The 24,819-nt window shown below is 37.6% G+C and overlaps 1 protein-coding gene across 3 annotated transcripts in view; it reads right to left on the reverse strand.

Moving 5' to 3' along the window:
- Positions 1-24,819, reverse strand: part of LOC124723071 — a 101,474-nt gene that overhangs the window by 17,155 nt on the left and 59,500 nt on the right. The window contains exons 2-4 of one of the 3 annotated variants that reach the window (XM_047248246.1): positions 17,705-17,745; positions 10,356-10,595; positions 9,168-9,290 (exon numbers count right to left, since the gene is read on the reverse strand). In XM_047248246.1, coding sequence (XP_047104202.1) covers positions 9,204-9,290; positions 10,356-10,595; positions 17,705-17,745 — 368 coding nt within the window. In that variant the 3' untranslated portion in view covers positions 9,168-9,203. Of the gene's footprint in view, positions 1-9,159; positions 9,291-10,355; positions 10,596-17,704; positions 17,746-24,819 lie in introns of all 3 variants that reach the window. The other 2 variants (XM_047248247.1, XM_047248248.1) reach the window with 2 other exon arrangements.

The following is a 24,819-nucleotide window of genomic DNA, read 5'->3' on the forward strand; positions in this document are numbered from 1 at the left end:
TTTGAAATTATATGTGACATTTGTTTGAGTACAAAAGCCTTTTAGTGTTAAAATTTGTGCATCATGGTCTGAAAGGCCATTCACTATTTGACTAACGGTAATGAAGAATGAATAAAAATATTGTTTATGGCTGTGCTACTGTTCCCCTGAACCCTAGCTGGGTGCATCAGCTCATATGAATGTAGGAAATCTACCAACATCCTTTATTTGCACCATCATATAAAAAATTAATACTGAAGTCACCGAATACAACTACTTTCTGGTACTTCCTATAAAGTGAATCGAGAACCCTCTCTAGCTTGAGCAGAAATGCTCTGAAGTCAGAGTTAGGGGTCCTTTAGACAACAAAAATTGGAAGTTTAGTTTCACTAAATTCAATTGCCCCTATACAACATTCAAATACCTGTTCAGTGCAGTGCTGTGATACATCTGTGGACTCAAATGGAATACTGTTTTTTACATACATGGCCACTCCCGCACTCCTCAAGGGACTCCTTGAAAAACAGCCAATGTTCCCAATATTCTTTTATCTTTGCAAACTGTTAGTTTTTTCTCCTACTTCCTTGGAATATTTCTAATTTTTAACACATCATATCTGAAAAAAATTCCTTCTGCTCATTCCTCTTCTTTTATGTTGTGTATTTCTAAATTTTTTCCAACTTTTTGGACCTAGCTTGCTGTTTACTTCTTTTTACAGAATATTTGAAGGCCTGTCTTATTAGCCTGTTGTCACTCATTCTGTATAAATGCACAAAGAATATCATCCTTTGTTGCCTTTTCTGTTATATTTCTTTGTTTTGTTACATTCATAATCACATCTTAGCTTCCAGGCTTTTGTTCTTATTGATGGATCTAGAATGTTACTCATAACTTTTTGTTTAATACTTCTAGAGTGTCTGGTTTATAATTTGGTGCTCTACATTAGCTTACTTAGATGCAGTTTTTTCCTTTAACATCCAATTTTTATTATAAATGTTTCTAATTATTCCATATGCCCTTTACAGTTTGTGGCTGATTTTATTTTAATGTCTTCTCGAATAATCTCTCCTAGATATTGGAATTTTTAATTCCTTTTATCCTATCATTGCCTGTTAATAGAAAGTTTTGTGAATTTTGTATATTATTAAAAATTTTTTTGTCGTGAAAGTTTTACAAACCTGCCCTAGTGACTATCTTTTCCAAGAGACTGACATATACTTTTGCATCTGTCACTTTTTCAAATAGCACAGCAAGTACTTTGCACTTTATTTTATTTCACTGTTTGTCTCTTCCCAGTTTCGTAGGTGTGATATTTTTCTTGTGCACAGTTTAATGGACCAAAGAAAAGCCATTACCAAAGAAACTGTATAGGTATGTATATTACAATAAAAAGTTATGTAAACAGACAGAATATGGCGCTGCAGTCGACAACGCCTATATAAGACAACAAGTGTCTGTCGCAGTTGTTACATAGGTTAATGCTGCTACAATGGCAGGTTATCAAGATTTAAGTGAGTTTGAACATGGTGTTATAGTTGGCACATAAGCTATGGGACACAGCATCTCCGAGGTATTGTTGAAGTGGGGATTTTCCGTATGACCATTTCATGAGTGTACCATGAATTTCAGGAATACAGTAAAACATTAAATCGCTGACATCACTGTGGCTGGAAAAAGATTCCACAAGAAGGGGACCAGTGACAGCTGAAGAGAATCATTCAATGTGACAGAAGTGCAACCCTTCCGCAAATTGCTGCAGATTTCAATGCTGGGCCATCAATAAGTGTCAGCATGTGGACCATTCAATGAAACATCATCGATATGGGCTTTCGGAGCCATAGGTCCTTTTGTGTACCCTTGATGACTGCATGACACAAAGCTTTACACCTCACTTGGGCTCATCAACACTGACATTGGACTGTTGATGACTGGAAACATGTTGCCTGGTAGGACAAGTATCATTTCAAATTGTACTGAGTGGATGGACATGTGCAGGTATGAAGACAACCTCATGAGTCCATGGACTCTGCACTTCAGTAGGGGACTGTTCAAGCTGGTGGAGGCCCTGTAGTGGTAGGGAGGGGGGGGGGGGTGCAGTTGGAGTGATATGGGACCCCTGATATATCTGAATAAGATTCTGACAGGTGACACATATGTAACAATCCTGTTTGATCACCTGCATCCATTTATGTCAATTGTGCATTCTGACAAACTTAGGCAATTCCAGCAGGATAATTCAGCACCCCACACATCTGGAATGCTACAGTGCGACTCCAGGAACACTATTCTGAGCTTAAATACTTCCGCTCACCACCAGACTCCCCAGACAAGATCTCCACCCTCTCATACTCTTACAGATTTATGGTCAGCCCTGCAGGATTCATGGTGACAATACCCTCCAGCACTACTTCAGACATTAGTCGAGTCCATGCCGTGTCATGTTGAGGCACTTCTGCATGCTCACAGGGGCAGTACACAATATTAGGCAAGTGTACCATTCTTTGGTTCTTCAGTGTACCTGTATGTATTTTAAATGGGTTAGAGAATTTGACCATGAACTTTAATTATTCTAAGATTAAGTCTGTAAAAGTTTCATGGATTAGCTCCATTAAATTTCAGGGGTGTAGTGCACTGCACAACCAAAATTTAATGGAGCAGTTATTATGCCATGGAAACATGAAGATGCACTTTACGGATTACATTCACCAAATTAGGTTTAAGATCAAATTCTCAGATGACTTTGTTTGGGGTTTCTCTGTCAACAGCGTCACAGAGCCTTCTAGAAATCCACAAATGTTACAACTGTATTTTCAGAATTCAGTTGTCTATGATGGGCTAAAAATTTGCAATTGAACATCTGTTCTGAGCAGGATCAACTTTTATTACCCTTTGAGTCATCAGTCTTTTGACTGGTTGATGTGGCCTGCCACAAATTCCTCTCCTGTGCCAAACTTTTGATCTCAGAGTAGCGCTTCCAACCTATGGCCTCAATTATTTGCTGGACATATTCCAATTTCTGTCTTCCCCTATAGTTTTTATCCTCTACAGCTGCCTCTAGTACCATGGAAGTTAGTCTCTGATTCCTTGACAGATGTCCTGTCACCTTGTCCCTTCTTGTTGTCAGTGTTTTTCATATATTCATTTCTTCACCAGTTCTATGGAGAACCTCCTCATTCCTTGCCTTATCAGTACGCCTAATTTTCAACTTTCTTCTGCAGCATTACATCTCAAACACTTTGATTCTCTTCTGTTCCACTTTACCCCCAGTCCATGTTTCACTGTCTACAATACTGCACTCCAAACATACATTCTCAGAAATTTCTTCCTCAAATCAAGGCCTATGTTTGGTACTAGCAGACTTCTCTTGGCCAGAAAGGCTCTCTTTGCCTGAGCTATTCTGATTTTTATGTTCTCCTCGCTTGATTTTTCATGGGTTATTTTGGTGCATAGGTAGTAGAATTCCATAGCTTTGTCTACTTTTTGGTCATCAATTTTTATGTTAAGTTCTTTACTACTCTCATTTCTGCTGCTTCTCATTACTTTTTTTGTTTTTGTGGTTTACTTTCAGTCCATTCATTAGACTGTTCATTCCATTCAACAGATCCTATAATTCTTCTTCACATTCACTGAAGATAACAATATCATCAGCAAATTGCATGATTGATATCCTCTCATCTTGAATTTTAATTCCACTCCTGAAACTTTCTTTTATTTCTGCCCTTTTTTTATGTATAGATTGAATGGTAGGAGCAAAAGGCTATATTTCTGTCTTACTCCCTTTTCAATCCAAGGACATTGTTCCTAGTCTCCCACTCTTATTGTTCCCTATTGTTTCTCATGCATAATATATATTACCCTTCTTTATCTATATCTTAACCCTATTTTTCTCAAAATTTAAAACATCATGCACCATTTTCATTGTGAAATGCTTTTTCAAGGCCAACATAACCTATGAATGTGTCTAGATTGTTCTTCAGGCTTACTTCCACTATCAACCACAATGTCAGAACTGCTACTCATTTTTGCAAGTCTGATGGTGCATCACCAATCTCATATATTCTACATGCCAACTTGAATTGTCATTCAGTTGCCACTCCCTCCAATGATTTTAGGAATTCTGATGGAATGTTATCCATCCCTTCTGTCTTATTTGATCTTAAGGTGTCCAAAACTCTTTTAAATTTTGACTCTAATATAGAATCCCCTATGTCTTTGCTCTCAACCACTGCTTCTTCTTCTGTCACATTACTAGACAAGTCCTCTTTCTCATAGTGGCCTTCAATGTACTCTTACCAACTATCTGCACTTGATATTTATTTAATTGTCTGTTTTAAGTTTTTTAATTCCTGTTTGCCAGAATTTTTGAAAACATGTTATAGGAACTGGTAGGAGAAATTTTTCTTAGATATCAACAAATTTTTTGATCACCTTTTGCATGCAACTGGGGAACTAGGGCAACTTTCTGCTCTTCTGAAACATTTCCTACTTTCCATATTCCTTCAAATCTATTTACAGATCTTAATTGTTGTTTGCTTTTGTGGTGGTCTTGAGTCCAAAGACCTGACCCTGCTTGCAATATTCATCTCTTGGTCTCCCTCTTGAATTTTTACACCCCCACATTTGCCTCGAACTCTAAATTGACACTCCCTTGATGTCTTCTAATTTGTCTCTACAACCAGTCCTTTCTTTTAGTGAAGTTATGTCACAGACTCCTTTTTCCCCAGCTTTATTCAGTATGTCTTTACTGGTTACATGATGTACCCAACAAATTTTCAGGATTCTCCTGGTGCACCATGTTTCAAAATCTTCTATTTGCTTCTTGTCTGAACTATTCATCATCCATGTTTCACTTCCATACAAGTCTACACTCCAGAACAATATCTTAAGAAAAGGCTTCTAACACTTAAGACTAGATTCAATGGTAACAAATTTCTCTTCTTCAGGAACAGTTTTCCTGCCATTGTCAGCCTACATTTTATATACTCTCTCCTTTGATCGTTATCAGTTATTTTGCTGCCCAAGTAGCAAAACTCTACTACTGTTAGTGTCATGTTTTCTAATCTAATTCCCACAGCACTGCCTGATGTAATTCAACAACATTCTATTACTCCAGTTTTTCTTTTTTTAATGTTCATCTTATATCCTCCTTTCCAGACACTGTCCATTACATTCAATTGCCCTTCCGAGTCCTTTGTTGTCTCTGACAGAAATACAATGTCAATGGCAAACCTCCAGTCATTTTTCTTTTCCCTCAAATTTTTATTTGGTTTCCTTTACTACTTGCTTGATGTACTGATTGATAACATCAGGGATAGGTTACAACTATGTCTCACATCTATTTCAACCACTGCTCCCCTTTGATGGCCTTGACTCTTATAACTGCCATCTGGTTTCTGTACAAGTTGCATATAACCTTTCACTCCTTGTATTTTACCCCTGCTTCGTTCATAATTTCAAAGAAAGCATTCCAGCTCAAATTGTTGAAAGCTTTTGCCAAATCTAAAAAAGCTATAAATATAGGTTTTGCCTTTCCTTAACCTGTCTTCTAAGGTAAGTCATAGGGTCAGTACTGCCTCACATGTCCTTACATTTCTCCAGGATCCAAACTGGTCTTCACCAAGATCAGCTTTTACCAGTTTCTCCATTCTTGTATAAATAATTTATGTTGCAACCATGAGTTATTAAACCAATAGTTCACTAATATTCACATCTGTCAGCACTTGCTTTCTTTGGAACTAGAATTATTACATTTTTCCTGAATTCTGATGGTATTTTGCCTGTCTCATACATCTTGCACACCAGATAGAATAATTTTGTTATGGCTGGTCCTCCCAAGGATATCATTAAAAAAAATAAATAAATAAAATTGAGGGAATGTTGTCTGTCCAAGGGCCTTGCTTTGATTTAGGTCTTTGAGCACTCAGTCAAATTCTTCTCGCATTGTCATAGCTCCTATCTCAGCTTCATCTACATCCTCTTCCCTTTCTATAATTATTTTCTATAATTCTTCATTTTTTATTCATTCAGTAAAAATATCCACAGATTATGGGATGTCATCTGCAGATGAGCATGCACACAGGCATACACACCATCATGTGCACACACACACACACACACACACACACACACACACACACACACAAAAGTTACATGTAACATCAAAATAAATATATTGTAATAGTGCAAGAAATTAATTTTACTAGATATTGCTTTAGGAGCAGTTGGTAGTTTTGCATTTTCTTGCTTCAAGTCTGCTGTATTTTGTATGATCTAAAAATTCTGCCAGTGAATAGAAGCAGTCATCTAACAAGAATGCCCTTAAGTATTTATAACACAGTAAAAGTGAGGAAATAACTTTCATTTTATGTTAAGGACCATGTATACAATCTTGTTTCATGATTTATAAACCAAGTGTTGGAAATGATTAAATTATTCTGTGTGCAGGATTGTACCAGATGGCTCCCTCTTTCATTCCTTTTCTTCAATCCATTTTCACGTACTATTTTTTTCTTCTTGTCCTCCTCATATTACCAAATTCCAGTCCATCAGAATTATAGTTTCTTCTCCCTTAACTATCAGAATAATTTCATTTATCTTATTATACATTCTTTCAATCTCTTCATAATCTGTGAAGTTAGTTGGCAAATAAACTTGTTCTGCTGTGGTGGGTGTTGGCTTCATGTCTACCTCGGCTATGATAATGCATTCACTATTCTGTTAATAGGGGCTTATCCACATTCCTACTTTATTATTCATTATTAGACCTATTCCCGCATTATTCCTGTTTGATTTTTGTATATATAACCCTGTACTTGACTGTTCATCCTGCCAACAAACTTCACTAATCATCACTATATCTAACTTCAACCTATCAATTTCCCTTTTTAAATTTGTAACACATCTGTTTCATTAACAGATCTAACATTCCACGTTTTGACCTATAGACTGCTAGTTCTGTTTTTCCTAATTACAGCATCCTCCTGAAGAGTCTCAGCCTGAAGATCTGAACCTGGGGCTTTTACATCTGGAGTACTTTACCCAAGAGGATTCCATCGTCATTTAACCACATGGTAGACACTCATGCCCTTGGGAAAAATAACAGCTGTTGTTTCCCCCTTGCTTTCAGATGTTTGCAGTACCAGCACACTAAGGTCATGTTGGTCACTGTTACAAAGCCAGATCAGTCAGTCATCAAGACTGCTGTCTCTGCTGCTACTGAAAAGACTGCTGCCCCTCTTCAGGAACTGCATGTTTCTCTGGTCTCTCAAAAGATACCCCTATGTTGTGGTTGCATCTAAAGTATGGCTATCTATATCACTGAGACAAACATGTCAACCCAACATGGCAAGGTCCATTGTTCATGAAGGGGACAGATCTTTATATCTGACTGTATTCCTTTTTTTGTTAGAGTAAGAGAAATGTACTCAGTAACACAACAACCCACAATAATACTGTATCCAACTTTTTATTCTTTTGGTTGGTTCAATCCACATACACATTTTCCAAGTGAATGTACAACAGACAAATCAGCAAAGAAAAAAATCTTGGAAGAGACTTTATAAAAGTGATTGATATGACAAAGGGAAAATTTTAAGAGACAAAAAGTTATTTAATTTTCTATCAGAAGGAATAGTTTAAGGTAGAGCAATAAATGTAGTCAGACATAGAATATTTCATGCACAGCTTGAGATTATTGGCAATAGTAGGTGGACCTAGGTCAAAATATGTTACAGGACTAAAAGAACTGGAGGACTAAACAAAATAATTGTTTTGTGTTACTATAACTAATTCAGTTGAAACATGTTGCAGAGAATCAGGAAGTGCCCAGTTTAGCTTGTAAACTACTTTGACTGTGGACTCAGATTCAGGTGGAACATATTTCAAATCACTGTCCAGCCATCAAAATTTAAGATTTTTGTGGTTTTCCTAAATCACTTAGAGTCAATACTGAGATGGTGCCTCTGAAAATGACTTTGTCAAATTCCTGCCTCATCTTTGTTCAATTTTGACTTGAGTTCTGACCCTTCTGATTTTGTAATTAATGAAATATTAAGCCCCTAAACTTCCTGGAACTACTATAAAATTCTGATAGCTCCTTATAATGATATTTGTCACACTTGAATGTTGATCTGAATACAAATACAGCTAGATGTTCAGCTCAGTAAATGCAAGTGTAAATTTAAAATGTGTGCCTTTTAAGGTATTTTCTTGCATTATTTCTTTGGCACATCCATGTACAGTTGTGAAAATGTTACCACTGAAATATAAGTCTATTCCAATGCTTACTATACTTGTCAGCCACTTGGCCATATGTTATTATCACAGACAGCTTTTGTTCACAGTTCAAATTCCTCCTACAATACCCAGGTACTCTCAGGTGAGAGTTTAAGTAGCATTTAAGTCACAATGTTGGTAACCAATCTTCATATCAGCAGAGGATAGAGATTACCATGTGAGTGAAATTTTTTTAGTAAAAAGATTTACTACGAAGTATATTTCCTTCTAAAACCAAATACTTATTGATGAACAACTTTCTACTCTACATAGTGTCTATTGTTACTTGCATTTTTTAGTCTTTTGCATGCACAAAATTGTCAGCAATTAATTTTCTTGCTGAATACTGTCCATATATAATGAACATTAAATAACAAGCAATATCACACAGCTTACTTACAGAATATTTCAATGACTTCTATAATTTAGTACCAGTATTTATAATTACACATTTTCACTAATGAAAATTTGTACAGTCTATGAAAATAAGTCTAACTAATCTTATAGTTAAAGTGCCAAAATTGTACTACAAAATACTGTTATACACATTCAGTTACAAAAACAGAAAAGTACTGTATGAAATAAGCATAGATACAGGTAAGTAAAGCTGAAAATAAAACAGTAGAAACAGAACATACATAAATTCTGCAGCAGCTTACAGGCTGAATTACAAGAATGTACAAAAAGTAAGGTGTCTTGTGTATGAACTATATGTATGTGCAAAAACAAACTGTAAGGTAGAGACAATGTAAAGAAATCTACAACAGGTGAAGAATGAGTGGATAAAAGCTGAAAATATAAACAAATGAGAACAGTAGCAGGCAGTGAAGACAGCAGAGCACATAGGAGGAAACATCACCGGACAGTTTAATGAAGAAGCTGTAAAGGAAATTTGTAATAAAATACCTAAATACCTAATGTTAATTTCTAAGAAATTAACAAAAGCCATTTTAATACTCTTCTACTGTAAATATTTCAGTTGTTGCTGAGAAGTCTGCATCAGTGGATCCACTTGTCTTCTTTGGAACAAGTCTTTTCTGAAATGAAACAGTTAGCACTTGCATTAAAAAACTTTCTCTATATTCTGAACTAAAATTAATGTTACAGTAACTTTTAGTGTTGAAGAAAAATGTCTTAAAATTCAGAAAAGGTACTTTGCCTTCCAATGAGCTTTCTGAAATGAAATGTCCCAATTTTTATGAATCTAAAGCTCAAAGAACAGAAAAGAAAAGCATTTACAATCTTTCTATTCAATTTACCATCAGTTCGGGTCTTTTAGTTTTATGTGATTGATTTTTAGTGGGGGGAAAGGTATTATACAAATATTTATTTTCTCAGATGGATACAGTGAATATTTTTATGATGAGTTTGAGCGAATTTAGTGACTGCTTATCATGATTCATGAAGAAGATATTCACTGTTTTCTGACACAAATCTTTCAAAATTAATAATTCACTCTATCATGAAGTGTCTGATTTCTTTTCTTATTAGGTTGGTTTGTTGTTAAATTCTACTCACTGGTTGTTTTAATCTCTCAATTCACATATAGAATTAAAATGTTCTTGGCTTAAATATTTGCAATTTTTAATCAATAACATTGAGAGTGTCATGACACAGTGTTGTACATGTACAGCATACTTGCCTTTCCTTGCATGCTGTGTGTACCAATCACAATAATTTCAATAACAGACATTCACATATTTAAAATACATACAGATGTATGAACCTTTTGCTGTGTTTTTTAAGTAAATCAATTTGGGAAGGGACTAATCAAGTCTATAGTGTGTTTTTCATTATTTAAAATTACTCTATTTCAATACAAACTTACTCCCAGTCTGTAAGATACTTGTTAAAGAATAAAACTGTACAATAACTAATCATATACACTTGATGATATGTTCCAAACAATTTGTTTATTGTTTTCAGTAATAATAAAAACCTATCATTTGAAAAATACACAAATTAATAGTGTATCTTAGGTATATTTATGTGATAAACACAGATTCAAATAATATTAGGAGCTAATTTCTTTAAAAAAAACTAAAGGTTACACTTTTTTGCAACAGAATGTCACCATAATTTGACACTTGTTATGCACTCACCATGATACGGTTCTTTTCTTTGCACGCATATTCTGATTCATCCACATCATTGTAACAGTCTGACTTGTAATCATCTGGTAATGCCTTCCCACCATGTTCACACAGCTTACTAAGAGGTCTTGCCCTCACTATTAATTTATCAAAACCTGTTGGTTTGTGTTGTGGACAGTAAAATACATCCGGAGTTTTCTTGTCAAACACAATAGATTTCCTCATCATATCTCCTGCCTCTGCAAGGGCCTAGAATCACAAAGGCATTTTAAATATCATTAGCATGTGCATACAGATTGAACACTCATAAATAAAACCATAAAAACAGGTGTACAAAAAAAATTGGTATTGATTTTACATATAACGCATGAAGAAAACACTATGATGCATTGGAGTAATACAAAAAAAGGATAACAGAATTCTCTTCTACTGCACATCTCAAAGAAAAGGAAAAAGGTCTCCTAATTCATCATTTCCAAATAAACTGATACAGAAAGTCTTATTACTTTCTAACTCCAATGGTGTAGAATATAAAAGAGTTATCAAGATATCATTTAATCAGATGCATCCCAAAAATTTCAGTTAAATGTGATAATTAAGAAACTGCAAAATTTTATGTGGAATACAAACAGCAGAATGAGTAAAAATAACTGCTCACCATATAGTGGAGACATTAAGCTTTAGAAACAAAAAATGGAAGGTGGTAACTCAACATCAAACCTGCACCTTTCTTCCATGTGCATGGAAGCTCCAGTGTGTCAGCACTGAGTCAGGTGTCACTAACAGGCAATGTATGTGTGTGTGTGTGTGTGTGTGTGTGTGTGTGTGTGTGTGTGTGTGTGTGTGTGTGTGAGGCAGAGAGAGAGAGAGAGAGAGAGAGAGAGAGAGAGATAATGTGCACCCACATGCACACATGCTCTGAAACAGAACACAAGTATGTAAGCTAAGCTACTATGTCTCAATTCATATTTTCATACCTATGTAATGGCTTAATGTGTGAGTGGCAGACCGCAAATCTAAAGATTCAGTGTTGAACCCCAGTCATTCTTAGGATTATTTCTGTCAAGAGTTTGACAATGCTTTATTAATATTAAAAATTGCTGTGATTAGGAGTCCACATTAAACCCTAGGTCCCCTAAAAATTGTTGAGTCCATCAGTTCAAATGTTTGAGATAGACACGGGGATACCACCTTTAATTTGTCTGCACCTAGTGAAGCACTGTGGTGTTCAAACCAACCTTGTGCCTGACAGTTTTACCTTTTAGTATTTTTAAATAGGTTCACTACACAGTGAGTTGTTATGTCTGTTCATTCCACTGTTATTTCAGATGTTAGTAACACCAAAATACTCTAAACCAAAGATTGTGACAGCACGTTATTGACATACAGTAGATTACCTGAAATTTAATGGGACAATCTATATGCAGGAAAACTTTTAAATTTCACATTCCATTTTTATCTGTATGACAGTTAATTTTTTACTAACATTTCTATCGGACAGAGTTAAATAATTTCTACAAGCAGACAACAATGCAAATTAAGTTGTAATTTATCTACAATATCTTCTTATGTTTGCTTAAGTCATCTACTTCTCTTTGTCTCCATGGAATCCTTAATACATGTAAGTAAAATCAAATACCAGCAACACCTATATTCTTTTTATGTACAGAAACAGCCAAATTTCTGATAACATTTTGCATATTTTTATAATGGCACATGCTATCCAACAAGTGGCTGCTTGAATAATGTAGTGTCATTACATCATGAATTATTATAGATCCATTCATATTATAAAAATGGTTGTCTATATGTATGTTTGTATGCATGTTCCATATCTCCTCCTAAAGCAATGCACTGATTTCAAGCAAACCTGGTACACATATCACTTACTGTCTGGAAACAATTTTTATAGGGATAAGAACCACCTATCTATTGTGGGGAGGGGCACAGAGGTTGGACATGAAAACAAAGTTTAGCCCACAATGCATGAATACCCAGACTTTATTCAGCCAGTACTTAAGAATGAGAGTACTTAGCAACTTGGGATGAACTTTACACATAATTTCAAACCTTTATAAAACCTTTTCTTTCTGACAACCCCCCCCCCCCCCCAAACGATAAAAGGAAACAAGCATAGCTGTTAATACATTTTCATTGTTCATACATTAAAACTGCTGCATCATACATGATGGTTTAATTTTTTACTTCTTTACTACTAACTGTATTCATTACACATTTTGCAGACAATGTTCACATACTCCAGTGAATGTACCTGCTTAATTAAATCATTCTATGACATGTAGTTTTGGAGATACAACATCATAATCATTTAGCTGCATGAAAATGAATCTGCAGGGAGAAATTTGCTTAAGATACCAGTGAAATATGTGTACAAGTATGTGTGAAATATATTAAATATATGTGATATGTGCATATGCAGGCAAAGCCATGGGCAAGAAACTCCTCCTAAATCCCTGGATTAACTTAGGGGTAGGAGAGAGGAGGAGAGAGACAGAGAACAGGGGAGGGGATGATAATGGGAGTGAGGAGGAGATGGACTCTAAGGTGGAGGATGAGATGGATAGAGGATGAAAGAGAAAATGGGCAGAGGGGGAGAAGCAGATGGATAGGGAGGGTGGAAATGAGCAGATGGACACACAGAGGGGGGAACGGCAGGTCGCCAGAGAGAGGGACAGGAGGAGATGGACAGAGAGTGGTAGGTGACAGAGGTGGATAGAGAGGGGGAGATGGACAGAGAGGTGTAGATGGACAGAGAGGTGGGCAGAGAAGATGGACAGAGAGAGGGGGAAGGAGGAAATGGAATAATGTAATCTGAATAAATACATACGCATGTAAACCAGGTACTTTATGAATTTTTATAATAAAAGTAGCAGCATTCTTGAAAATAGTTTCAGGCATGGTATTACTTTCGTAAATACAGTCCAGTCACTTTTATGTGACCATCACCTGTGCTTGATATCAATGTGCAATAACCACTCATAGATGTCAAGTGGAAGCACTAGCAGTGGAGGGTGTACAAAGCATGTCCAGGGAATGTAGAAAACAGTGTAGGTGTTGTCATAATGCATAAAATGGAGTGATTTATCTCCTGTCCAAAAGGCCATGATCATTGGCTTTTGGGTCAACTATAAAAGAATTTCTGTAATTGGCTAAGTCTGTAAACTGCTCCCATGGTTAGGGTATACTGTGTGTAGCAAAATGGTTCTATCCAAAATGGCCACAGGGCAAATGTGGTTCACCACGGGCCACAGATGAAGGGTTGAACAATGGCTATGGAGATGTGTAGAAGTGAACAGATATGCAACTGTTGAGCAACTCATGACCCAGATGAAACAGGGGGCTATCAACAGTGTCTGCTCATTCACTTTTCAGTGAACGTAGTTGAGTATGGGCCTCCACAGCAGACACCTGGTTCGTGCACCCATGCTGATTGCTGTTCATGAGCAACAAAAGCTGCAATTTGCATGCCACTAACACAAATGGGTGTCTACTCAGTGGTGAAAGGTGGCCTTTCCAGGTGTATCATGCCATTGCCATATATGGCATGAAATGTCTGAAAGCAAGCACCCTGCAACCATCATTGGAGGGGTCCAGGCCAGAGGAGAGACCATTATCATCTGGGGAATGTTTTTGTGCTATTCCTGGGTGATTTCATCATTCTGTAAGGAACACTGGATCATCACAAGTATGCATCTATCCTTGGTGACTATGGCCACTACCACATGCAGTGTGATTTTTGGCAGCATGATGGCATCTAGCAGCAGGTCAGTGCAACATATCACACAGCTCACAGTGTATGTGTGTGGTTCAAAGAATACCAGGATGCATTTACTGTACAATCCTGGCCAGCAAACTTCTCTGATTTTAGCCCAATTGAAAATCTGTGGGACCACCTGACCAGGCTGTACACGTCATGGATCCTAAACTGAAAACCTAGCACAGGTGGCCATAGAACTGGAATTGACATGGCTCCACATCACTGTCTGTACCTTCCATAACCTCACTGACCCTCTTCCTGCATGTCTCACAGTGGTGGCTGCCGCAAGAGGTGGTTATTCTGGCTTTTGATGGGTGGTCACGTTTATGTGACTGGTCAGTTTATAAAAAATCACAAAGTGGAATAATAGCTGCTGATCATCACAGCACTGCAATACTACATAAGAATCAATATGGGTAGCATTACTAATGAACTGTTTGTGTAATCAGTGGCAGTGGGTTCTGGATTGGCTATATCTATTTTGTGACTCCTTTGGTGAGTAATGTGTTCTGAGTACTCCTACTTCCTCCTCCCACAAATCCTTGTCATTCAGTCCAACCTCACCTCCCTCCCCCAGTTAAGGAAAACAATACCACTGCATTACAACATTTTGTGCTTAAGTGGATAAAGTAACTTTTACAGTGTATCAAAAGTTGTTTTTATATCAAATTGCAATGTTAATGTTGTGGCCTTCAGTGCAAAGATTGATTTGAAGCAGCTCTTCACAGTACACTACCCTGTACAAGCTTCCTCAGCTCTGAATAAACAGTGCAACCTGCATCCATTTGAAGCTACTTATTGTATTTATCTCTTGGGCTCCCTCAACAAGTTTTACCCCTCACACTTCCCTTCATTTCCACACTGACAATTCTTTCATGCCTCAGGATATGTCGTATCAACTGATCCTTCCTTTCAATCAAGGTACATCATAAATTTCTTTCCCCCAATATGATTCAGTACCTTCTCATTAGTTGCCTGATCTACCCATCCATAATTCAGCAATTCTATAGCACTACATTTGAAAATCTTCTATTTCCTTTTAGTCTGAGCTGTTTGTAGTGCAAGTTTCACTTCCATAAAAGGTTACACTCCAAACAAATGCTTTCAGAAAAGACTTTCTTTCACTTAAATATTCATTAGATGATAAAAAATTCCTCTTTTTGAGAAATGTTTTCCATGCTATGCCAAGTCTGCATTTTATTAACCTATCTTTTAGGACCATGATTTGTTAGCAAAACTCATCTATGACTTTTGGCATTTCATTTCCTAATCTACCTCCTTCAGCATCAACTGATTTAATTCAACTACAAACCATTACACTCATTTTACTTTTGTTGGTGTTCATCTTATAACCACTTTTCAAGACATTGTCCATTCTGTTCAATTGCTCTTCCAAGTCCTTTACCATCTCTGACAGAATTCTTATATTATCTGTAAACCTCAAAGTTATTATTTCTTCTCCTGGAACTTTAATTCCTTCTCCAAATTTCTCCTGGTTTCCTTTACTGCTTGCTCATTGCAGAGACTGAGTAACATCAGAGATAGACTAAAACCCTGTCTCACCCACTTCCCAATGATTGCTTCCCTTTCATATCCTTTGACCCTGCAGTATGGTTCCTCTACAAGTTGTAAATAACTTCTCACTCCCTGTATTTTCCCCCTCGTATCTTCAGAATGTCAAAGAGTTTAATCGAGTCAGCACTTTCTCTAAATCTACAAATGATATAAACATAAGTCTTTCTTTCTTTATCTTTCTTCTGAGATAAGTTTTAGCGTCAGTATTGCGTTGTCTGTACCAATATTGCAATATTATACTTTTGCAATATTTAATCATAAAAAGAAGTGATAGCAAAATAATGATAAAAACCAAGTGCCAGAATTATAAATTAATGCCTTGTCTCTTAATTAGGATGTCACACTGTGTTATGTTACATTCTTTATCCTGTCGGTTTGAGCAGAAGTGTATTCTTTGTCACTGCAGCAAACTGGTAGAAATGTCCTGGCTGCTATAGGCTATTTTTCACTGGGATGCTTCCCTGCTGGATGACACTGCATGTGGATGCTGTATGGCCATGAAACTTGTCTTTATATTATTTTGATAGTCAGGAGGCAAGTCCACTACAATTTATGAAGGCATGCAGAAAAGTAATACCTCCAATTTTTGTATGTGCAAACCCTTAAAGGTTTTTGCATAAAACAAATGTTATTAACATTCTACATCTTTATTCTTCAAGTCTACATATTTATTTCTTAACATAATCACCCTGGTGATGAACAATTTCTCCCAATGAAAGACCAGTTTGTTAATGCTGTAACTGTAGAGTGTTTGACTCTGTTGATAGAGCCAAAACCTCACCTCCGCTTACACTGTTTCATCACTATCAAAGTGAAGTCCTCAGAGGTGTTTTTTGAGTTTTGGAAACAAATGGAAATTGGATGGGGCCAAGTTTTGATTCTATGGAGGATTATCAATAACAGTGAACCCAAGGCACTGGATCATTGCAGATGTTGCAGCACTCATGTGTGATCTGCCATTGGCATGCTGATGGAGAGGATGCTCCATTTCTGGATGAACTCTTCAAATTCATGCTTTCAGTTTTCTGAGGGTCTCTCACACACCTAAATAGCTACATTACACTCTTCCATATACATGCTATAATTCAGAACCTTATAACAGCAGAGGATTGCAATTTGCATAAGCAAAGTTGGAAAGATTTCTGAGTAATATACATGACACAAAGTACCTCAGTCAATATTGAGAACAGAATAAAAAATTTGAAACTATTACTTTAGAGCTTGCTCTCATAAATAAACAGAAAATCCAATTTGTTAAAATATTTGCTCAAAATTTAGTGCTCCCTAAATTTTGGAACCAGAGGGGCCTGCAGTTTGCATACACTGTAGGACTGGCCCTGAGTCAACAAGCTGTATGATCTTTATAAAACATTTACAATATTGAATCATAATTATTATTTAAATAATTTTCTAAAATACAAACAATGGAAACTCTGGCAGGAATATCAACAATGTAGGAAAAGACAGATTGCTACTTACTATAAAGAAGACACATTAAGTTGCAGACAGGCACAATTAAAAGACACTTACATAATGGTTTAAGCCACAGTCTTCATCAGTAAAAGCGAGACACACACACACACACACACCATTCATACAAACAAGCAAGCATATCTCATCCACATATGACCACTAACTCAATCTTGTTGGGGCCAAGATGCTGGAGTTGGTGGTCATGTGTGCATGAGGTGTGCTTTCTACAATACAATCATTTTTACAAAAAAGACTTGGATCATATGGTCATGAAAATGCATCAAGAGCAGCAGAATTATATGCAGAACAGTTTTTAAGTAGATAATATTCAAAAGGTCACACTTTCAACAATGCTGAGAGAAAGTTTTATTATACAGCCCTCCCCCTCCCCCCAGGAAAACATACTCAAAGTAAGACTATGGTCAATATAGCAAGAGGAGTACCAGTAACAGTTATAGTAACTATGTTATGGTGATCATTACTTTATTGAAAAATTCAGTATTTCTAGAACAGAAAAAGTACCAGAACTTACAAGTATGGTAAATAACAGAAGAGCAGCAACTGTTAACCACCCTGGAACAGAAGAAAATATACTGTTATTAATTTTATCATTATTTAGTAGACAAAGTTATACTCTTTCTCTAAGTGTAATTGCAAACATCAGTAAATTAATTCTGATGATCATTGTGATGCAACATATAGCTTAATACAGAATTCTAACAACATCAGCAGTCCAGTTTAATTGAAAACAGTAAAAGATGTGAAATAAAATTGTGGTGCTAAAAATAGGAGACAGCTCGCAGTATGTACTCTACAAAAACCATCAAGAAAACTGAAATCTAATGTAAAGCTGTATTATAAAGAACTTGTCAAAATACATGATATGTTCTACAATTTTGGTTAATTAACACTGATGTTTTTGTGAGGTGATTTATTATAAGTGGGTTTATCACTTTGGCCATGCATTGACTGATACAAACAAATGCAAAATAAGTGTTATTTTTCCCATTCCCATAAATGTTGTTTATGCAGCCATCATCAGAAAAGTGACAAAAGACAGTTTACATTATGCACATTTATAATGGAGCAGATTAGACAAGACTTCTGAATCAGGCAAGCTCCTTTATGTAAATTCTGAAAAGTGGATTTAAATCACTTTGATTTTGTCTACAAGTCAGTGGTTGGTAGATGCATCCCTACTAATCTACCAAACGTGTAGAGGCAAAAGCTTGCATTTGTCATTATCTCATGTTCTTTGACACAGCAGCACTTCAAGGCCTCTACTTGTTACCGTCCTTCTAATCACAATGTTAGTAGCAATTATCTTATACTAAATGTATGTCAAGGGAAATTCTTCTTGATCTCTATGGAACCAATTTCTATGGGGCTCTGAGATATTTGTAGAGTTTATATTGGAATTTTCAAAGTACACTGAATATCTTTTGTTGAGTGTCAGTTGTTTGAGACTTTTCAGTATTTCCATCAAAGTCACCAGCAAGGAAATTAAGCCTGTGAACATTCATGCTGCCTTTCTTTGTGTATACTGTCCATCCAAAATGTTCTGAGATAGATTTTATTCCTGGCATATAAGAGACATCAGCACAGAAATTACAATGCCAGCTTCAGCTAACAACTGTAAACAACAAATGTGCATTCAGCCACTCAGTTGTGAGCAGGCAGTATTAAGTAGTGGATATGAGACTGGAAAAAAAAGGAGAACAATTATTTTCTGAAAAAAGTCATCAGGGCTGATGAGAGTTTGTGATATCAATATGAACCTGCCACAAAAAGACAAAGTGCAGAAAGTTATATGAAAGGTCAGCACTTTGATGAGGTAACTGACATTCAAGCCGATATGATATGGGAGTTGCGCAATGTCTGAAACAAGGACTTTTCTAACAATTTCATATGGTTTTATGAACATCCTGTGCATTGTACTCAAGGGGGAAGGGGGTGGGTGAGTGTCAATGTATAACACCTGAAGCATTAAAACCACCATCTTAACTTATCTCTATTTTTTTATTAATCCAAGCCTAACACTTTTTAGACTGAATGGGCACCCATAATGTACCCAGGCCTGATTTAAGATCATGTGAGACCCATAGTACTGATGAACAATAGGTACTTGATAACCATTATCTGAGCAACATAATTAATCCAGACAGATGAGTCTTATTAGCTTCAGTCACACAGCAAGGAAAAGTCATTGTTTAGAGAAGCACCATAGCTAGTTACATGATAATTGGTTATTTGAGTTCCTTCATAATAAGAAAAGTGTTAAACATCATTAATGGCTAGACAGTAAAGTGTCAAGATTCTTAGATCATGGAGGCAAATCCTGTCTCGATTCATCCCCAGGTGTATCTGAGCCCGCACTGCTCATTTGCTTCACTTAGTTTTCAGGCAGTTACTTGCTCTCATCTAGGTAATGACGTCCTGAGTAAACATTTCTGCCCCAGTTATGCTTCATACAAACAAGAAGAATAAGGAAAACCATTTATATGTCACAGCACTGACACACAGAAGGCTTTTAATATTTAATATTTGTACATTCACCTATGTATTTTATCATTGGTCACCATGTTTAGACTATATATATATATATATATATATATATATATATATATATATATATATATATATATATATATATATATATATATAGGGATACAGGATTCAACATAATCCTCTATTTTTATATATATATATAAATTGTGTTAGGTGCCACAGAGCTGTCTTAAGGAATTAATCCCTCATCCAGACAAGACCAAAATTATGCTACCATTGTTTCTCCAGATACATTCCTGATATCAACATTTAAGATTTTGAAACCTTATGTTGAATATTCCTCTAAGTCATCCTTATGACAACTGACACTAAATACAAAATTATGACTACAACTCAGATGACAGACTGTTACCAGATCCTTAGAAAACAAAATATACCTCATTACCCCTTGAATATGAGAGATATTCCAAGGACACAGCCTGCAGCATCTCCTATAGGATATACAGCAAGTCCTAGACTTTCAGTTGCTCTGGAAACAAATGTTACAGGATTATCAAAGTTAATAGGATGCTTGTGGTAACATGCTGAAATCCACCAGCTCATAAGCAGTTACTTTTAATCCATACACTCTACATCTGGAATCATTGTAGTTAAAATAAATGACTTTTTGCATATGGATGAGGGACAAAAATGATATTGGATAGAATGTTAACAAGATGAATCTTTGTAAACTCTGCTGGGATGGCAAAAGAAGCAAAATCTACCATGGCAACAATGAGGCAGCGTGCAGTGGTTGCAGTTCAGGTTGTTCTATGATCCCTTAGGAGGGTTCTTCATAGCATGACTGGGGTCCACTCATTAAGATTAGCTATTCAGTGACCAATTGTTTCCCTTTCTTCTACATCTGATTGATGAGTATATTATGGACACTTCTTTCTTCCAAGATTGTAATATTTGTTATCACTCCACTGCATGCACATGTTGCTGGTTTCCAGTGGTCTTCTAAATAACTCAATCTTAAGCCTACAGAATACATTTGGGACTATTTATAATGGCAGGTGAAACATTGCAAACAACATCCCCATGATTTAGTAGCTACATGGGTCCATATCGTCAATGAATGATCTCAGCTGAATACGGTATACCAGAAGAAACTTCTGGATTATTTTTCCCACTGAAATGATGTTATTATCAAGGTTAGAGGTGATGTTACATTGTATTAGCATGATCTCTCCAAGGGATGACTAACTTTTTGTTCAGTATACTTATGATACATTGGGTCAGTAGAGCATCAGATACATATGCCTTTTAGGTGGTGTCAGTGGCAGCACCTTAGGCAGCTTAGTCCATAATGACTGAATTAGGGATTGACAAACCCTGTGCTCCCAAGCTAGGAGGTGGTTAGCACTATGATGGTGTAACAGCATGCACTGAAGGCAATGAGGATCTTGTAGTTAACATACCACATCACAAGGTCGGTACTAATCACTGACTGTTGCAGCCTGCGAGACTACTGGCGGGCAGCAAAGTGCCCATGGGCACAGATGGGCAGTGTTGGGTAAAAGGCTGACTCGTGGCAGCCAGGCCAGAACTTGTGCACCAGTTCTGCAAAGCCTGGGTGCATGCAGACTGGGTTGGCCCTGTGGCTAGGGTGTGCCCATAATGTGTGTAATAGGGCTGCATGGAGATAGCCCATAGGAGCTGCACCTACTCATGAACAAGCTGAGGGGTGCCCAGCAGCACCTGTGCACTATGGGTGTGGTGTTTGAATAGCCTGGATGATATATTTCTTCTCTTCTTTTGTTTAGTTCAGTCACCAGGTGAGAGGAATCCTCAGAAGTGTACATAATTACTCTGTCTAACAAAGAAAGTAACCACCCAGTAGGGATAGTTGAATGTCAATGCAACTTTTTAAACATAAACACAGTTGGTGGGTATGTAAGTGATTTGAGGTGCAGCTCTCTGTGACTGGTAGAACAGCCACCAGAGTGCATTAGTCTTGTTTGTGTTGAGCATTGTTACCAGGCCTGAAAGGGTACAAAAGGGCATGAACTGCAGCAGATGTTGAGCGATCACTGTGAAGGGTATGGAAATGTGAAGTACTCGTACGAGAGAGCATTATCGGCACTTGACACAGTCACCATTTAGCTGACTGGTCAAATCATGCAATATGCAGATTTGTGAGGCCTCTGGATGGCAATGGGCTAGTGTTGAATTGCATTGGAAAATGAAGACAGGCATACTTATTATCAAGGTTCTAAGCATACCACATCTGACCACCACAATGAAGGATCGCCATATTGTGCACAAAAAACACTTTACAACTACGCCTGCCATCCAAAAAGTAATGGGATTTCTCAACATTCTGTTAGATCTCATGCCACTGATTGACGAATAGCCACAGGAGGACTAGGGAATTACTGTCCTATGCACAAGGCTGCCATTAACACCTCAATACAAGCAGCTGTGTCTGGATTGGCTGCAACTGGGAAGCATGGACTGATGGTAAATGGTGTCACATTGTGTTGAGCAATGAATTGCAGTTCTGCACTACCTAACGGATGACAAGTATGGTGGTGACCTGGGGAGATGACCCATTCTTTCATTGTTTTGGAGAGGCACAGTGGTGTTACTCCTGGTGTCATGGTGTGGAGAGCCATCGTGTATGACTTCAGGTCACAGTTGGTAGTGATTGAGGGAACTCTGATGGCACAACAGTGTGTAACAGAAATTCTGAGTCCTCATGTGTTATCTCTCATGTGAGAGTATTGTGACGTTATTTTTCAACCAGGCAGTGCTCTTCCACATGTGGTACGTTTCTATGAACTGTCTTTGTGACAGGCCACATGGGGCGCAACGTAATACTGATAAGTGTGATCATGCTGTCAAGTTCTTTACAAATTTGACTCGATTTTCCAATCACTGTCAATCCATGAAATTTCAGTTCGTTTCCTCCTCCCTTTCTGGGTGCTTCACTTCTTTGTCAGGCTTTTTCGTTTCAAATAACGTTAGTTAACGTCTTTTCTATACCATCACACGGCTCAGGACTGAGTGAGTGAATAAGGTGAAGTTGTCCCCAGATTGATTCGAAAGCCACAGAGATTCATTAGGCATGTCCCCATTCGAGGTAGTACGCTCTTAACTTCATCTGAAGATACTTACTCTTGATTACCACTTACGTATCTAGCAGTCTTGAATCTTAAATGCTGTTCAGTTGTGTGTGTGTGTGTGTGTGTGTGTGTGTGTGTGTGTGTGTGTGTGACAGAAAGAGGGAGGAAGGAAGGGAAAGGGAAAAAAAGGAGATTACTTGAGTCAGTTATTGGAGACATCTATAGTTTAACATGGATCCTGTTCCACGATGCAGCTATGTATTTTTCACACACACAAATCATTACCAAAGGAGTGAAAAGTGACATTAGACACAGTATAAAATCCGAGGAAAAACTGAGATATAATCCCCAACCTTTCGATTTTTAATCGGACACTTACTAAGCCACCGAGCTATACACTAAGGTGACAAAACTCATGGGATATCTTCTAACATCATGTCTGACCTCATTTTGCCCGGCGTAGTGCAGCAACTCGTCGTGGCATGGACTCAACAAATCATTGGAAGTCCCCTGCAGAAATACTATGTCATGCTACCTCTATAGTCGTCCATAACTGCCAAAATATTTCCAGTGCAGGACTTTGTGCACGAACTGACCTCTCGGTTATGTCCCCTAAATGTTCGATGGGATTCATGTTGGGCAGTTTGGGTGGCCAGATCATTCGCATCAATTGTCCACAACAGTCTTCAAACCAATCGCGAACAACTGTGGCCTGGTGACATGTCGCATTGTCATCCATAAAAATTCCATCGTTATTTGGGAACATGAAGTCCATGAATGGGTGCAAATGGTCTCCAAATAGCCGGAAATAACAATTTACAGCGAATGATCTGTTTAGTTGGACCAGGAGATCCAGTCAAGTCCATGTAAATACAGCGCACGCCATTATGGAGCCACCGCCAGCTTGAACAGTGCTTTGTTGACAACTTGGGTCCACCGCTTCGCGGGGTCTGCGCTACATTTGAACTCTACCATCATCTCTTACCACATTAATTGGGACTCATCTGGCCAGGCCAGGGTCTTCCAGTCGTCTAGGGTCTAACCGGTATGGTCAAGAGCACAGGAGAGGCGCTGCAGGCGACGTCGTGCTGTTAGCAAAGGCACTCGCTTCGGAGGTCTGCTGCCATAGTCTATTAACACCAGATTTCGCCACACTGTCTTACTGGATACGTGCGTCGTACGCCCCGCATTGATTTCTGCGGTTACTCCAGGCAACGTTACTTGTCTGTTAGTACTGACAACTCTACGCAAACGCCGCTGCTCTCCATCATTAAGTGAAAGTCGTCAGCCACTGCGTTGTCAGTGGTGAGAGGTAATGCCTGAAATTTGGCCTTCTCGGCACGCTCTCGACACTGTGAATCTCGGAATATTGAATTCCAAAACGATTTCCAAAATGAAATGTCCCACGCGTCTAGTTCCAACTACCATTCTGCGTCCAGAGTCTGTCAATTCTTTCTGTGGGGCCATAATCACGTCGTGAACGTTTTCACACGAATCAGCTGGGTACAGATGACAAATCCGCCAATACACTGCCCTTCTATACATTGTGTAAGCGATACCACCGCCATCTGTATATGTGCATATCGCTATCCATGACCTTCATCAAGTCAGTATATAGGAGCTAGGTATTAAAATTGCAAATGGAAAGCTTCATGTTTCTATCCTGAGTGCTACTAGGATTTTTTCTATAACTTACCGCTTCTTCCACCACTAGCCATGATCTGTATGTGTGAAAAATGCCAAGTTGCTGCTTGGTTCGGGTCCTCTTGTAACTGCCTGGGCAATTCAATTCATAGTTTGGGGAAAGACAAAGGAATACGAGCCCCAGATAGTGCCACACCTATTAAACCGTAGCAGTTTTGCAACTGCACAGGATGGTCAGCTAGTTGGGAATATTTAGGAGTTTTTGCAGAGTTTTATTTCAGAGTCGGTTTTCCATTGAGTCAAGTATTCTCCCAGTATAATACCACCAGCGCCTACGTGCCAAACCAGCCTGTCCTTGAGGAAGCAGTTCATTACAGCAAAAGCC

The sequence above is a fragment of the Schistocerca piceifrons genome, chromosome X (assembly GCF_021461385.2).
Source record: "Schistocerca piceifrons isolate TAMUIC-IGC-003096 chromosome X, iqSchPice1.1, whole genome shotgun sequence".
Classification (NCBI taxonomy): domain Eukaryota; kingdom Metazoa; phylum Arthropoda; class Insecta; order Orthoptera; family Acrididae; genus Schistocerca; species Schistocerca piceifrons.